General features: G+C 34.2%; 1 protein-coding gene and 1 long non-coding RNA gene across 2 annotated transcripts in view; both read left to right on the top strand.

Annotated features, from left to right (window-relative positions):
• The window catches only part of LOC145315580 (dynein light chain roadblock-type 2-like), a 96,508-nt gene extending 95,224 nt beyond the window's left edge, over positions 1–1,284 (top strand). Inside the window, exons 4-5 of the mRNA XM_080155559.1 lie at positions 517–624; positions 1,210–1,284. Coding sequence (XP_080011685.1) covers positions 517–624; positions 1,210–1,284 — 183 coding nt within the window. The remainder of the gene's footprint in view (positions 1–516; positions 625–1,209) is intronic.
• An 11,791-nt stretch (positions 1,285–13,075) lies between these two features.
• LOC145315579 (uncharacterized) lies at positions 13,076–14,606 on the top strand. The gene is made up of 3 exons (XR_013878082.1): positions 13,076–13,115; positions 13,690–13,796; positions 14,344–14,606. It is a non-coding gene; the product is annotated as an uncharacterized LOC145315579 (long non-coding RNA).
• The last annotated feature ends 3,665 nt before the right edge of the window (positions 14,607–18,271 follow it).

Genomic DNA, 18,271 nt, shown 5'->3' with positions numbered 1-18,271 from the left:
TATGGCTCGTTGAAATTAATGAAATTAATAATATATAACAAAAAATAATACAAAGTAGAAAGATGTCTCTTTGTACATCCGAAGCTTAAGATCTCAGTAACCGCTTAACTGATTGGGAATATACCTTCTGGAATCCATTTTTAAGTTTTACTGATTATGCTGCCTAATTGACCATCTAGATCTTCTATTTCTATTCTGTTGATATTTTAGACTTGTATGCCCTAATCATTATCATTCTTTCCCCGCTATTATGATTTTATCTAATGTTTGATGATATTTTTTTATTTTTATCTCACCTATATGGCCTGTATGAAAACAATGTGAGAATAAACATTACTGCATTTTTCCTACCTTTATAGGAAACTGCCATTTAGGAAGAAAATTTTCATATAAATTAGCTATATCAATAAAATTTGACTGTATATATAATATTCATTTAATTAATTTATCATTGTTGTTATTTTTATATATGTAATGTACACCCAAGAATAATAAATCTAATTTAATCTATTTTAGTATTCTGCCGAGATTTCCCAGCTGGCAGAGAGGGCCAAATGTTTGGTAAGAGATCTAGACCCAACCAATCAACTCACGTTTGTTAGAATTGCATCCAAAAAGCATGAGGTAATAAATGTATGATTTATAATTATGAAGTACCAGGAGTTTTGTTATTTGTTAATTTATTTGATATCTGACAAGAAAAGTATATAAACAAGGATGACAACATCCATAAGTAGCAAAGCTAATCAACTTTGTATTACTTCTAGGATGTTTTTCAAATATTATACATTAATGAAAGGTTGTGTGATTTCTAGATTTAAGACTTATATATAGCTTCTTATAGGTCCTGGGGAGGTTTATTTTAGAGATTACTCCACCATTCTTCCAAGAGAAATCGCCCCTTAGAAAAATTTACCCCCGCGAAAAAAAAACTTTTTTTTTACTTCTTAAAAATATTTTTCAAATATGTCTTCGAAACCGATTAATATCAACCGGATCAGAACCGGTTCTCAGCCCTACTGAAAAATCATGCATATCATTGTATTACAGAAAATTTTCAACGAATATTAAAATTAAAATACAAAACTTGATATCAGTTTTGTTGGCCCGTGCCTTCGGCAAGACAAAACTGTTTTTAATCTTATAATTTTTCATTTTGATACCCGCGGAAAGCTGTCTATAACACGATTATATAAATAACTATTTCAGGTGTTGGTTGCCCCTGATGTGGACTATATAATGATAGTGCTTCAGAAAATAAAGAAAACTCAAGAAGAATTGTAAACCAAAGCCTTATAGAACACCTCGGAGATACTTAAAGTGTCATGTGTGACGTCATAAAAATACGTCTAAAAAGAAAGGATGAGAGGAGAAGTGGGAAAGGAAACCCCTAAAAAGAGATGGATTTACACGTATTTTTATGACGTCACACATGACACTTGTCGTATCACCGAATACCTCCAATGATATTTCTGAAATTTTAGATCAATTATGTTCGTGAAGAAGTACGCAACAATAGCAAAAAATCTGAACAGTCAAATGTTATACAATAAAAAATGTATTTATAATTAGATTAATTTAAGTACATCAGATTACCCCCCACCCTCAAAAACTTTAATTTATCTCATACTACCACCCCCCCCCCCATCCCCTCCATCCAAAATAAAAAAGCTTGAACGTCCTAGAATGAAAGTATCAAATTGTTTCTTTTATGCTTCAAGAGTGGAGAAAGGGGGGTGTCGACACCCTCCTTAAAAGAATTTAAAATGGAAGGCCTGCTTTCACATTTCTTAAACTATCATAAAGTGGCTGAGAGGGATGGGACATGGGGTGTTTGTTTATCACACTAGTCACCAAAGTTCTTATTCGTTGGCTTAAGAACTTTAGGGATTTCTTTTGAATTTTGATTGGTTGGTTTATTGAGTTAAGTGTCCAAACGTTTTAACCACTAATTGTTATCTAAATAAGGGGTAATTTTGTAAATCATCATTGGGGATGTATATGAATTTAATAGCCAGTCTCTTATCCCTTTAGATTCTTGATTGTGTGTCCTGTTATACTGTTATTTATATCCTTTTCTTTCCCTCTGGTTATTGATGAAAGTAGGTAAAAAATACCGTTGCAATTTTTACTTATACTTTTTTTAAAGCTGTATATACGGTTAGTGAAAGCTTAGCGTTGAAAGTGAAAACATTAAAGTTTATTTGTGTTATGAAAACTAATAATTAAAACCCCGAGTGGACCGAAGGGCCGTGCTAACAAAACTGGAATTTATTAAACATTTCATTTCACTACCCCTGGAAATCTGTCGATAATATCTACCTTGTCCTTTAATTATATTTATGTAATGTTGCTATGAAACCAGTGAATAATCGTAATTTTCTTAAAATTAAATAAAGTGCTTTCCCTTTCAAAGTGCATGTCGAGCACTAAACCTCCATCCCCAACTCCTTAGTTTCCATAAAAAAAAAAAAACATAAAAAACATTTATTCAGTGACAGATTACGCCCCGTCTTACGAAGCAGTACATACAATAGTACACCAAGCTACTGCTTAGTACCAGGTGTACTTTACAATTTTTCATAATATTTATAAAATTAAATTGCATGACTAACACTAGATGTTATGTGTGGCACTGATTAGGCTTCCCTAAAAGTAGGAATATGCGTATCCGAGATGTTTGCATTGCCTTTTTTAGGTTGGCATTAAAATAATAAGAAAAATAAGAAATAATAATGTCAAAATAAATGTAGGTAAAATTAAATGGACAGGGGAAAAAGAGAAGGAAAGAAGGGTTACAACAAGTTCTAAGGCTAGTTTTTCTTCAATTTTAAAATCATTTCTGTAATCAATAATGTAAGGTTTTTAATAAATCCAGGCAAATCAATATATTTTAAGTACATTCATTACATTCTTCAATATTACATATAGATTTAAAAAGTTCATCTTTAAGATTTAATGCAAATGTTTTTTTAGGAATATTCTCATTTAAAAGATCTTTTTCATGACAAAAATTATTCCATAGTCTTTGAAATGAAAAGAATGGAAACCTTTCAATTTTTTTAAATTTGGCTATTGGAATATAAAACTCACTAGAATTTCTTAGTTGTCTCTGATTTCTTAGATTATTTCTAATCCATACACCATCAAAAGAATTTGGTAGCCTCCAGCGAATAAAATCATAAAAAAATAGTAGTTTTGTATAAATAGATAGCTCCTTAATAGGCAAAACATTAATTTTCCTGAACAAAGGTGGCGTATGGCTGTTATAAGCGGATTTGTGTATAATTCTAATAGCTTTTTTTTGTAGAACTACTAAAGGCTTAATAGATGATTCTAAGCCACAGCTCCATGCTGGCAAGCAATACAATAAATGGCTATTTATAAAAGAGTGGAATAGTGTTACTAAGGATTTTTCACATAATATATGCTTAACTCTATTGATTAAAAACAAACTTCTAGATATTTTTTTCCTTAAATATTCAATATGGTATTTAAAGTTAAGTTGAGAATCAATAAACACACCCAAAAATTTAATTGCAGGAATTTCACTCTGTTGGTTGATATAACCCAAATATCTAATTTTATCTGTATCATTCTCATTTTCATTATTAAAATCTAATTTAATTTTAATTTGTTCCCAAGTTATGGAATCCTCCCTTTTATTAAAGATCATAAATTTAGTTTTAGTTGGATTAAGAGACATTTCATTGCAACGAAACCAATCACAGATATTTTTAAGTTCAATGTTGAGTATTTCAATTATCTCATTCAAATCTTTTCCTGATATCAAAAAATTACTGTCATCTGCAAAGAGTAGTGTCATTAAGCTAGTATAATTTTTAATATCATTGATATAAACTAGAAACAAAATTGGACCCAAAATACTTCCCTGTGGGACACCCTTGCTGATTCCTAATAAATCACTTTTTTCGCCATTTGTATAAACAAACTGATTTCTATTACTTAAATAGTTTTTAAACCATTCTAATTCTAATCCATGTATACCAATTTTTTTAAGTTTTTTTAATAAAATTGTATGCGAAATTGTATCAAAACATTTAGCAAGATCACAGAATACCCCTATAGTAATTAAATTTTCATTTTTTGCTTGTCCTAGATAATTCAAAAGGTGGATCATAGGATGTAGTGTAGATTTTTTTGCTTGAAATCCATATTGATGTTCATAGATAATTTGATTAAATTCAAGATATCTTGTGAGTTGTTCAGATACAATTTTTTCTAACAATTTTGAAAAAATAGGTAGCAAACTTATTGGACGATAATTGCCAGGGTTACATTTATCCATTTTAGAGCTGTTACTATATTTAAAAATTGGCAAAACTTTAGCAATTTTTAATTGTGAAGGAATTTGGCCTGTTTTAATAGATTGGTTAATAATGTGAACAAGAGGTACGGCAATACTATTTATAATTTGTTTTAATAAACAATTTGATAATCCAAACATGTCAGAGCTCTTTTTATTTTCCATTTTTTTCACTAAATTAAAAAGAACATGAATATTTATTTCTCTTAGCTTAAATACACTGTCTGTATCAGGAATAAAGTCGCACGGATTAAGTGGGGAAGGGTTAATTTGGCTGGCAATTTCATCAGCAATTGAAGTAAAATAAGTATTAAATTTGTTAGAAATATCATGATTATTACTGTAAGATGTATCATTGACAATTATTTCATCTATACACGATGTCTTGTCATTTGATTTTGAGATTACTTGTCTTAAAGTTTGCCAGGTTTTTCTTAGATTTTCTTTATTTTGATTAAGTTGTTCCCTGTAAAAAATTTTCTTTGCATCTTTTATTGCCTTATTGTAAATGTCCCTATATGTTGTATATGCAATGTTATTTTCTGGTGTTTTATTTTTTGAATAAATTGTCCCTAGCTCAAGTTTTTTTCGTCTAGAAATCATAAGCCCTCCCGTCATAAATCCCTCTATTTTATGAATATTTTTATTAAATTTAACTTCTTTGATGGGAAAATGTGAATTAAAAGCACAATCAAATACTTCATGAAAGTTTTCAAAACTAATTTGTGGGTTTAATTCATTAAGAACATTACCCCAGTTGTTCGTGTTTAACATTGCATTAAATTGAATAATTTTTTCACTTGTTATATCCCTGCTGATAAATGTTTTAGGCTTTTCTGTTTTTTGTGTTTGAGAACTAACATGAAAAATAGGGAAATGATCAGAAATTGAGTTCAGAATAACGCCAGATTCCAATGTATTATTGCAAGAATTAGATAAAATATTATCAATCAATGTACATGAAGCATGTGTAACTCTAGTTGGTTTAGTAATTAAAGGCAAAAACCCGTTAGATAAAGTGTTCTCTATAAAATCATTCGTTTTTAAATGAGATTCAAATTTAAGGAGATCTAAATTCAAGTCAGACATGATGTAAGAGTCACCTTTATAAGATGACATTGCTGCTTGTAAATTTGATATTTTATCAATTGAAAATTATGGGAAGGGGAGTTCTTTGTAAAACCCCTCCAGAGTGTCCTAAACCTGTGGGGCTACCAAGTAACCAAAATAACATAGTCTAACCAAAACTTCAAGTAATAAATAAACAAATGAAAAACTACCCCCCCCCCCTCTCTCTATTATCAATTCTTTTCCAAAGTAAGTATTTCTGCGCCATAATAGTTATTTCTTATATCGTATTATAAACGGCTTTCCGCGGATATAGAATGTACAATTATAGGATTAAAACTAGTTTTTTCAGCCCCGAGGTGCCGAGGCACCGGCTTAAAAACTAGTTTTAATCTTATGATTGTACATTTTTATATTCGTAGAAAGCTGGATATAATACGATGCTAGACATAGTTTTTTTCGTATGTATGAGAACCGGTTCCTATCCACCGGATTCGAATGAATACGAGAAATAAAATTAATGCTCGAGTAAAGATGTTGGATAAAAGCAGTAGAGGGAGGGATGAGACATTGGACATTACATTTTATTAGTCCCCAATGAATATTTGGGGACTTATATTAATTTTTAAAGGTTGGTAAGCTAGCAAAGTAAAAATTATAACCTACAAAAAAGTGTTATTTTGTTTATCTAATTAAGATTGTACTTTAATTTATCTGCCATTGTCTTATCCCTTAAGATATCTGATTATATAATTGTACTAGCGGCTACGCCCCCCAAAGGCCTCTAGTGGCACTTTTAATGTTTTTTTTTTAAATATAAAATATGTCTGTGTTGCGTTGACGTTTATGTTGCGTTGAACTCTCTTTGTAAAATCGAGAAACGTAAAAAAAATTCCCCCAAAATAGGTATAAACCTTCCCGGGAACTATGAGAAGCTACCCTGTTAAGGAGAACCCGATCGGTTTAGCGGTTAGCGAGAGTTTTTTTTGGTACAAACAAACAGACAAAAAGACATCCTGTTACTTTATTATAAGGATTTTAAATTTTCTCGTTTTAATATTTTATTTGAAAGAACAGAAAATCGGCGTTTCCCGCAAAGTACCTTTTTGAGCACAGAAACTTCCTTCTACTTATTTTAGTTTTAAAATGAATCAGTTTTTCCTTAGGTTAGGTTATAATGGGTACTGGGCAAGGCTACCTAAAAAGGGCTAAAGGCATAGAAAAAAGTAACCTCTCAGTGCTCAATATGGTACTGTGTGTGAAATCCTCAAAATATTGTATAATGATTAATTTAAAAAAAAAAAACATATCATAATATTTTACATAAATAATTAAATAATATATAAATATTTCTGATTATATTGCTTTGAACAATTGCTAAAATAAATATTTTATAATGAATCATGTAAATTTTTAATTAATTAATATCATGGAACCTAAAATAGAGAACCAAATACAAGATCTTATTTGACTAATCAAAATAAAAAAAAAACTATTGGTACTTTTAACAATACTAGCTGATGTGCCCTTAGCATATAGAGGTTCATATATATGGGATAAGGAAGGGCAGAAAAATAGCCTGAAACCGTAACCAGATTTTTTTTATAGAATTAAAATAGCATAAAGTCATATCAGGACCTGTAAGAATCTTCACTGTAAAGAAAACCATATCGGTTCAAATCAAATCAAATCAAAATATTTATTTCAGTCAACATATTAAAACACAATTATATGATACGAATATTTTAGCGAGATCCGTCGCTACAGACTAAAAAAGCTTAAAAATTTATATGAAAGGAAATGTATATATTATAGCTAAATTAGGCAGCCATGAAATTTTTAATTCCCAACAAGGATGACAACATCCATAAAAGCGAAGCTCTGAAACGGTAGGACAAACGGACATTAACACTTGTATAATGTCAGAACTGAATAATCAGAATGCGAATGTATAAGAGTCAAAGCAAAATTGTAAGTAAATTTGTTAAAAAACTGCTTGATACAGGATAATGATTATGGACATACTTACATTTTTAGGACTTGATTATAGAGTTGCTTCGCTTATAATATTGTACTTTGTTGTCCCAGGAATCAGTATACCAAAAATCAGACCAATCAGATAATTAGGTCACATACAAATTTGTTGTTATAAATGTAAAAAAAATCAACATGTTTAAAATGGACGTACGGACATTCTGGTAATGATTATAGAGTTGCTACGCTTTCTAACTCGGACCTAACTATTACAGGAATCACCATGCAAAATTTGAAATCGATAGGACAATTCTAACATGCCTAAATTAACGAAAAAAGCTATTTAAAAAAGTAAAAAAATTAACATGTTTAAAATGGACGTACGGACATTTTGGAAATGATTATAGAGTTGCTACGCTTTCTAAATCGTACCTAACTACTAAAGGAATCACCATGCAAAATTTGAAATTGATAGGACAATTCTTACATGTCTAAATTAATGAAAAAAGCTATCCGTGACGGACGGACGGACGTACGGACGGACGGACGTACGGACGGACGGACCAACCCTAATTATAGAAAAGCTTCGCTTTTAAAAAGTATTAGTTTGCAATAAAAACGCTAGGTAGTGTTTAAACATTTATTAAAACTACACATACTACTACAGTATCATATATCATATATATTAAGTAAAATTAGATTCTAAAAAATAAAATTTTTAATAAGTCAAGAAATTAAATTATCTATTATTGTTTTTTTTAAATCAAAGCCTTAAAATTATAAAAAATTGTTTTACTAACATAAATGTATATCCTTTTTGTTACCGTCGTCAATATAGATAAAAATGTCTACTGAAGTTTATGTAAGGCAGTTTTAATTTTGAATTATGTACTGCTTATCAAGATGAAATATGATTGATGTCGTGTAATACCAGGGAATTGAGGCACAATGTAAATTTGCGAAAATTGTCATTTTACCACGAAGACGCTGGGCAGTGTGTACAAACAAATTAGAAAAGCAAATACTTTAGTAATTAAAAGATTTTCTGTTATATCAAGTTAAAAATCTATGTTACAAAGTATAACGATGTCTGAAGTCTCAGTAACCACTGAACCAATTGGGCTCTACTCTTTAGGGAATATACCAAGTGGTCCTGTGATGGTTTTAAGCTGTTTTTTTTCGGGGTGGAACACCCATAACACTTCCAAGTAATGAAAAATCCCACCCACCAAAAAAATTTCATTTTAAAACTAAAATTTAAAAAAAGTAATCAACCCCCCACCCCCCCCCCACCCCCACAATAAAGATTTTTATATTTTTTTCTTATAAAATCTAAAATACGAAAAATTAGGCGAAGAATTTAGAATCAATAACCAAAAAAACTTTTCCATTGTTGTTTTACTGAAATAAAAGAACTAAATTTTTAAAAAATCAAATTGAGAATAATAAATCCACATAACTAACAGCACAAGGTTAATTTTGCTTTTGCCTTTATATATGGTAATACGTCTTATAATGCATGCAGGAAAAAAATCATCACAGGACCAGTAGGTATATTCCCTGAAATGTAGAGCCAAATCAGTTCAGTGGTTACTGAGATCATAAACTTCAGACAGATAGACATCGTTCTCCTTTGTATTATAGAAGTTTGAATCATTGATTAAAGATTAAAGATTAAAAGTTGCTTTGTTCTAATGAAGAGCTTTAATGCAAAAAAAATGTTAAATTTATGTTAAATTTACCTCATTACATTTGGGCTCGTCCATCCAAACAGTTTCCCCTTGGTAATAAAGTTTTTGTAAGGCCTTAGGTAAGGTAAGGTTCTCCACAATGTAGCCTCTAATAAATCCTGGAAATGTTTATAGTTATTTTTTGGGCAGGGTACCGTCAACCTCTTAAGAGAATTCGCCCCTAGAAAAAAATTACTACCTACACAAAGATGTAGGGGCGTAGTTGCTAGTATAGGATATAGACTGACATTTATAATAAATTTAAATTAGATTCATACTTTACACACCACCATTCATTATAGATTTTAAAAATGTAGGGGCTTTTTAAGAATTTAGATTTAAGAAACTGTTTAACCAATAATCTAATATAAAATTACCAGTCTGTCTGTACCACAGGTTCGTGCTAACCGCCAAATCGACCTGTTTCCCCTTTACAATGTAGCTTCTCATAGGTCCTGAGAAGGTTTATAACTATTTTGGGAGAGGGTATCATAACCCAGCCAAGAGAAATCACCCCTAGAAAATAATAAAAAAATTTAAAAAATTAAATTTAAAGTTAGGGGTGATGGTCAAATTCTTCTCCCCCCCCCCCCCCCAAAAAAAAAAAGAACTCCAGCGCCCAAAAAAACAAGGTCTGAAGGGGGGTTTAAATTCCACCTCAAGTTTAACCAGAGGCCTCTAGAGGCACTTTTAAAAAATTTAATGAGATCTTTGCTTACTGCTTAAATGATATACAATTTACCTTTTAATAGAAATCATTCCTATAGAAATGACTCCACCATTAAAAATTTATTTTTTCTTTTTAAAACTAAAATTCAAAGTTTGGGATGAGATTGAGGATCTACCCCCCTACCCCTACCCTACCCTCTTGAGGCATAGCTAGTATATGATAATACACTGCTTACCATAATAGATTTATAATATGCCATACTTTACCAGGGAGAAAGGGGAAAATTTATATTTGCGGAAGTTATTAGTTTTTAATTTTGACACTAGGCGGTGTGCATCAAACAAATAAAACTTCAAATACTAAACCAATTCAGAAATTTTCTACAAAATAAGTAAAATTAAATTAATAATAGTAAGTGAAATGCATACAAGATTAAATCTTTCTTTTTTGTTTTCTTCAAATGAATAACGCTTCATATTTAAATTTTGTGCTAAATAAAAATGCTCACCAAGTGTCACAAATTACCGTTAACATCCGGAACTGCAAAACCAAAAAAAAAACTTTATGTAAGGCAGATTAAATATATGTTTTTAGACTGCTACTTTAAATTCAGGGAGGGAAGAAACAAAGAAATCTAACTGAGGCTTGTACCCAACACTGGCATTATCAGTTATTGTATTCGTTGGTTCAAACACAAATAATTATAATGCATATTATTGATATTTTTGTGTCACATCATTGGAGATCCAACGCCGAAATTGTGATTAATAACCCCCCTCCCCCACCACTTTTACAATTTAATATGAAAACAAGGTTCACAATATCCACAAAAGTGAAGCTCTAAAATTAGACGGTAGGACAAACGAACATTAACACTTGAAGAGTGTCAGAACCTAATAACCAAAATATTAATTTAGAAGTCCAACAATAATTGTAGATTTGTTGTAAAATTGCGTAAATACAGGATACTTTATAAGGACATACTTTCATTTTTAGGACTTAATTATAGAGTTGCTTCGCTGAAAATATTGCACTTTGTTGTTGTAGGTATCATTTTTCAAGAAACAAAGTGAATAGAATGATTTTAAAATAGCCAAAAATCATTATTTTATAACTGCTTAGTCCGTTGTCGATTATGCAACAAAAGAACAATTATATTTTAACTAATCCGTCTCTATTTGATTTTTATTTTCATCTATCCTTTTTCTAGTATTAAAGCTACTCTATAATTCTATTTATCTGTCCGTTAGTCACTTAGTTGGAGAAATGTGATTTTCTAAGCTTCTATTTAAGATATACGGATGAATTTTTTTTGTAAAGATAACCTATACCAACGATCATTCAGTATGTAATTTACTTTGTCAGTCGGTATGTCAGCTACAAAATAGAACACATTTCCCCAATAAATTCTAGATAGACTTTTTGATTTATAGAGTATCTTTGCTATAAAAAAATCTTTTAAATAGATAAAAAATGGCTGCCACAGAAATGTCGCATATTGGTAATTGTTCCACCACTATATTGAATCAAGTGTCTAATGTTTTCCACAAATCAGAAGTGAAGGGAAGATCTGTGGACCAAGGCTGTTCGTTGTCCACAATTGGGTATGTATAAATGATCATAAAGGAGGGAGGAGACATTGGACTATAAATTATATTGGTACTCAAACTTTTTCTTATTCTTTGGCTTAAAAATATTAGGTACTTTAGTTAGATCTTGATTGGTTGGTTCAAACTAACAGTGTCCAAACTTTTTAACCAATAATATTAATCTGCATAAGGGGTACTTATTATTTATTCTTATTTGAGATTAACATCAATTTATTGTCCATTGTCTTATCCCTTAAGATCCCTAATATTCCTTATGATCATTTAGTAGTAATAGCGAAGCTTAATATATTTGGGGTTAGTCTTGCTGTACGTCCTACGCGGACAGGTTTTAAAATCAATTTAGGCATGTCAAAATTGACCTATTGGTTTTTAACTTATAAACTACCCCCCCCCCAAAAAAAAAAAAAAATAAAAAAAAAAATTTGTATTGCTTCCTAAAAAAGTACAGCCAAAAAAACTTACAACATTATATTATTGGACAACTATGTTTTAGTCTGCTAAAAAAAGGGTAATTGCAAAATGTGGCAGGTAGTTGTCTGTAGGATATATCTATGCATGTAAATATATCAGGGATCTAAATTGATAAGACAATGGTCAATAAATTAATGTACATCCCCAATGATGATGCACAAAATTACCCCTTCTGTAGATTATAATTATTGGTTGCAACATTTGGACGCTCAACTCAATGAACCAACCAATCAAGTCCTTAAATATGTTAGGCCAACGAATAGAAATGTAATTTATAAACTTTGGGGACTAGAAATGAAACAAAAAATGACCCAAATCATGTCCAAGCAATGACAATGAGAAAGCACTATTGAATTTTGATTTCTACTCACCTCTCCTGAGCACTATAGCTCGAGTCCTAGCCCTTGTGGAAAATTTTTCTCTACGTGGAGAGTGCATATTTTATTACAAATTAAGACAGTTTTGCCTTCTTTTATAAAGAATAAACTGTCTAAAGTAATTGAAATCTTGTAGATAGACCCCATAGTGTTTATAATTTTTTATAGACGCCTTAACCAGATTTCTGACTCAATCCTTGCCAATTTGGCATCAAAATGACAAACCCCTCAAACATTGAGAATGACAGCTCTGTGTTTAAAAAAAAGAAACTGTCTTAAGTACTTAAAATCTTGTAGATAAGACCCATAATGTTTAGAATTTTTGATGGAGCATGTGAAGACCTTTCTATAGACACCTTAATCAGGTTTCTAACACAAGCTGAGCCATTTTGACATCAAAAAAGAAGATCTGTCAAACATCAAGAACTAGAGATACCCGTCATGTGTATATGTTTGATGGAACTGTTTTTTTTATGCCAAATTGGCTAGAATTGAGTCAGAAACCTGGTTGTCTATAGAAAGGTCTTTACATGCTCCATCAAAAATTCTAAACATTATGGGTTATATCTACAAGATTTTAAGTACTTAAGACAATTTGTTGATTTTTAATCTCCATGTAGGGAAAAATTCCCCACAAGGGTTAGGACTCGAGCTATAGTGCTCAGGAGAGGTTAGAAGAAATCAAAATTCAATAGTGCTTTCTCATTGTCATTGCTTGGACATGATTTGGGTCATTTTTTGATAGTTTTTGACTAAAACTGTAGGGTTTATATTGAAAAGAGTGAATCGATTGGTTTTTTTTTAAACACCCTTTAGATTTGAAAACTTACTAACAAAAAAATTCTAAGATGAAAGGAGCAAGATTTAAATTTATGATCATTGCTTCAGGTATGTTGGTTTCATGCTGATCACCGCCAACACAGTGGCCAACATCATTGTCAACGTGAACACAAACAACAACAACAACATCAACAACAATAATAACAACAACAACAACAATGATAACAACAACAGTAATATGAACATGAATATGAATACCAAGAGAAGAAGGAAGAGAAATTTGTATCAAGGACCGGATTTTTTAAAGATTTTTTGGTGGTTTCCCTCATAGTGCCCAGTCGAGCACAGAACTCCCCATATTTTGAAATAAATTAAAGATAAAAAAGAGTGATAGTTTTGTTGTTGTAGAATCTTGCTAACCACTGAACTGATTTGGTTCTCCTTTACAGTGAAGCTTCTAATGGATCCGAGGATATTAAAACTATTTTGGGAAAAAAAACCTTCCCCAAGAAAAATATATTGCCCACTACAATATTTCTTTGCCTTTTTAAAAACTAACATTTAAATGGGAGCTTCCCTCCCCCCATCTTCCATCTTATGCCCCTAGAGGTCTCTAGGGCTTAGCCGTTAGATGTAAATAAAAAAAGCAATAAAAATATTTTTTAAAAATCTGAAAATTTAGAAGACTATGAGCAAACAGATGATGATGAGTTTATGGAGAATATTTCTGTTGAGGATACTGGAGACAATCCTTTCAATGATATGGTTCTATATGATATTGTTACTCAGGTTCATATAGATAGACAGATAGATAGATAGATAGATAGATAGATAGATAGATAGATAGATAGATAGATAGATAGATAGATAGATAGATAGATAGATAGATAGATAGATAGATAGATAGATAGATAGATAGATAGATAGATAGATAGATAGATAGATAGATAGATAGATAGATAGATAGATAGATAGATAGATAGATAGATAGATAGACAGACAGACAGACAGACAGACAGACAGATAGATAGATAGATAGATAGATAGATAGATAGATAGATAGATAGATAGATAGATAGATAGATAGATAGATAGATAGATAGAAAGACAGACAGATACACAGATAGATAGACAGACAGACAGATAGTTAGATAGATAGATAGATAGATAGATAGATAGATAGATAGATAGAAAGATAGACAGATACACAGATAGATAGATAGACAGAGAGATACATAGATTTATAGATAGACAGATAGATAGACAAGCATACAGATAGACAGACAGAGAGATTGATAGACAGACAAACAAACATTATACTATTATTATTTTTTAGGACGCAGAGAATAATTCAGCAGAAGGCTTAGTGGAGTATTTCATACAAATTGGACTCAAAAATCCAAAAATTTATGGAGATATTTTATCGCAATTAGCTGAATCTTTTTAACTTATTTTATTCTGGAGTAGCTTTATGATAATGGATTTATTATTACTTGGATCTTACACAAGATTATCTTGTACTCTAATAAAGTGAAACTTTTAGCGGGCTAAAAAATGATCCCCCATCCCCTACTCTCCTTTTGGATGAACTAACTAACCAATGTGTAGTGGGTCTTACTTGAGATACTTGTAAATTAAGCAGAATGACCTTTTCGTGATCCTAAACGAGTGGACAGATTTTTATGAAATTAGTACCATTTTGAAGCTTTTATTTTCCTCTTTTGATTTTACTTTTATTTGAATTTTTAAGCCCACAAATGACGGATCGCGAGTTCAATTATGAAACATTTGTACTTATTATATTCTGTTAAAATCTCATGATATCATCATATGAGCCCATATTTTTCCAAGAAATTAATATACATATAATGCTGCGCATTTATATGTATATCTGACCTTTTTATAATCTACGCGTGTAGGTTTTAGGCGATATTTAACTTATGTACTTTTATAGAGAAAGGCTCCAGTTATCCAGGGATTTGGCATCCTCAATGCATCACGGAGATTTCCCCGGCACAACTGAACGTGACTAAACGGGAAACTCAACATACACTCCGGCCTGCTGATATATCCTGAGCAGACCTACGTGTATCCCTAGCCATCCCTGTATGATCAGAAACGCCCCCTCAATACTCTCTGTAATTTTCCTATATGTATAATGTTATAATATGTATTCATTATTTTGTGTAAACTATACTTGTCTATTGAAAATACATCAGTTCCGCACAAACAGTTGTTAGTAGAGTATCACTCTTATTTTTATGCAGCTATCTCTAGCTGCCATTAATTATCCAGAAACTTATAAATCCCCTGTGGGTACTTGCGTGCAGTTTTGTTCTTTAACTTATCGGAGACGTACAAACGAAGGGAACGAATTGCTTCGCTCTTGAATCGCTTCAGCCACAACGTTACCAACTCAACGTGAAGTGCCGCCACACCGCTCGAGGCGGGCTTTATTGGTTTTTAAAAAGCTAGTAAGAATGTCCGATCCGTTACAGTCAAACTGGTGTCAGCTGTGCTTGGATAAACTGAAGTGCTCAACAGGAGATTTACGTGGAAATTACCCCGAGGAACTACGGTAATTTCGGACGATTGTGTGCAACCAGACAGTTTTATGAGAACTGAGGCCAGAAAGGACGAAGATCACTGTGTTTGGAGACCGGTGTGGGACCATTCTGACGTCTGGAACACCAACTTGGTAAAGTTTTCTTTAAATTTTGAAGAACTTTCGTTAAGTTTCAACGATGGCGCAGGCTGCCCAAGCTGCCGACCTAGAACAGTTGAATTTGCAGCGTGCCATTCAAGAGGCACAAGCAGAAGGAGCGCCGAATGAGCAGGCTCAGCTCATTGCGCTAGGCAACACTTGGTTGGAGAACCAGCGCAGGAAGCTTAACAAGCAGAATTTTCCTCAGTTTTGCAACCGTGCAGGAGAAGATTGGGATGGCCACAAGACAAAAATGGCCAATGCGTTTAGAATTGCCCGTCATCACCCATCAGATCAAGAGGGCAGGAAAGGCCAATACATCATGAGTCTCGACGGAGAAGCGTTCCAGATGGCCAGAGAAGTCGCCGACAACCAAGACGTGCTCAGCCTTGAGCAAGTGATGGAGAGGCTGGATGCTATATTCTTAGCACCGTCAGATTCAGACATCAACAAGGACGCGTATAAGCAGTTGTCGCAAGGCAAGAACGAGATTCCGCAGACTTACCTTGCTAAGAAAGAGCAGATGTGGTTGAAAGCCTATTCCCCAGACAACCGCGATCCAGGTCAATTCCGGAAAGAGGTGACCCTTGGTTTACGCCATCGAGAGGTACGAAAAAGAGTTTTCTGTCAGCTACCTAGTATTACCAGCATGGGTGTCCTACGGAATGTTATTATGAACGAGATTGCCACGCAGCGCCAACTTATTCACCATGGAGATGCTGAGGATACTTCCATGGATGGCCTCGCCACATCCAACCGTGTCATCTATCGCAACGACGGCACCGAGGATATGGAGGTCAACGCTGTCGGAGATGGAAACAGTAGCGTCAAGTGCTATAATTGTAACCAGACTGGCCATTACTCGCGTAATTGCCCCAAGAAGAAGCAGCCAGCGAGTAAAGGTACGGGCGGTGCCACCAAAGACAAACCGAAAGGCAACTGTCGGAGGTGTGGCACGCCTGGCCATTGGCAGAAGACGTGTACTATTCCTGAGGACCGGCTGGCGAACGTGCGCAAGAGAAACCAGGAGAAGAACGCCAGCGGCGGTGGACGCGGCCGACAGCAGCAAGACCGTGGCCGCCATGCCGTGCGAGAGATGCGTACCAACGAACCTGGAGACACTGACAGCGGCGTAGGAGATGATGACCAGGCGCAGTTCTACGGAGACGTCAACTGTCTGGAAGCAGTTGGCCACAGAAGCAAGACTTCAAAAAATGTGAGAGAAGGCTCCCGTTGGTAGGTCGGAGTCCCTCAGCAGCTGTAGACCCTACCACCCTCAACCAGATGCAAGGACGACGAGGCGCCCGGGCCATGGTCAAGATCAGCCTGCGTGCAAATGGACCGACTGTGCGGACCTATGGTCTCATTGATACCGGTAATAAATTGCACGAAGGAGTCGCCGTAAATGAGGAGTTAGCCCGGAAGCTACAGTTGCCGATCGTTCCTTGCGATTTAACAGTGGGAACAGCGGCGAATGGCGGAGATATGGACGTCACCGGCCGTGTTTACAACATCAGCGTCATCTTGGGAGATGACTGTCCTAGCTACATTCGAGAGGCCCTGGTTATACCTGAGCTTCGCACCCCCATCAATCTTGGGTGCAAGTGGGTCGAGGAGATTCGTGGAGTTCTAGATTATTCATCACCAGCGCAGGCGGCGTTAGTCGTGAAGCAGACGAGAGTTCCGCTTGTGCAGTCCATCGACTCCGAGGCTCCAAGTGCCTCAGAAGACGAAGAGCGGTCTGGAAAACCGCCGGGGGAGCACTCGCCCCCCAACCCTCAGATAAGTGTTTCATTACGAGCCTTCGAGGAATTGAATGCAGAAATAAGTAGCTATAGTAGTGCCTTAAATGTTTGTAAACCCACTATTAAAGAATTATGTAAAGCAGAAGATAATTTTGCGAATGGTAATGTGCACCATTCACGTGAGTTTTTAGCACTTAAACCGGATTCCGTCGAATCATATGTTGCGCAACTTTCTTTTAAGCACAAAGCAAAAGCAGATTTTGAGCGCAAAAACGTTTGGACACGTAATGTCAAGGGACCGCTTCGTAATTCCCAAGGGCCGGCCGTTCGTTTGAAAACCGTCGCAGTAGGTAAGCGGCCGCGTCCTGTCCGTTTGTCCGTCCAAGCGACTAGGATTCTTGCGCCAGAGTCAGTGTCTGTCGTGAATTTTCTTCCTAGCCGAGAACTCCGACCGCAAATGACTGTCATGGTAGAAGAGACCGTTTTAGATGATAGTCCAGTGCGTGTGTTGGAAGGAGTATACAGAGCCCAGCAAAATGGGATTGTCCGCATACCTGTTGTGAATTTACAGGAGCAGCCGTGTGTCGCATCGGCCGGGTGTGTGTTCACCGCCGAGATTTATGAGGACAGCAGTATGGTGATCAACACCGAAAGCTTGGTGTTGAGAGAGCCCCACGAAGTTATACAGTCAATGTCCGAGATCAATGCAAGCGACCCCAACAAGCCCATGACGAAGGAGCAGATGGAGAACCCCACATTCAAGGAAGTGTGGGAGGACCTGGAGATGGAGGACAACGAGCTACTGAACGAGCACC

Source organism: Acartia tonsa, chromosome 4, assembly GCF_053477335.1.
Source record: "Acartia tonsa isolate MP-2025a chromosome 4, ASM5347733v1, whole genome shotgun sequence".
Taxonomy (NCBI): domain Eukaryota; kingdom Metazoa; phylum Arthropoda; class Copepoda; order Calanoida; family Acartiidae; genus Acartia; species Acartia tonsa.
This window is presented reverse-complemented; position numbering and strand designations above follow the sequence as displayed.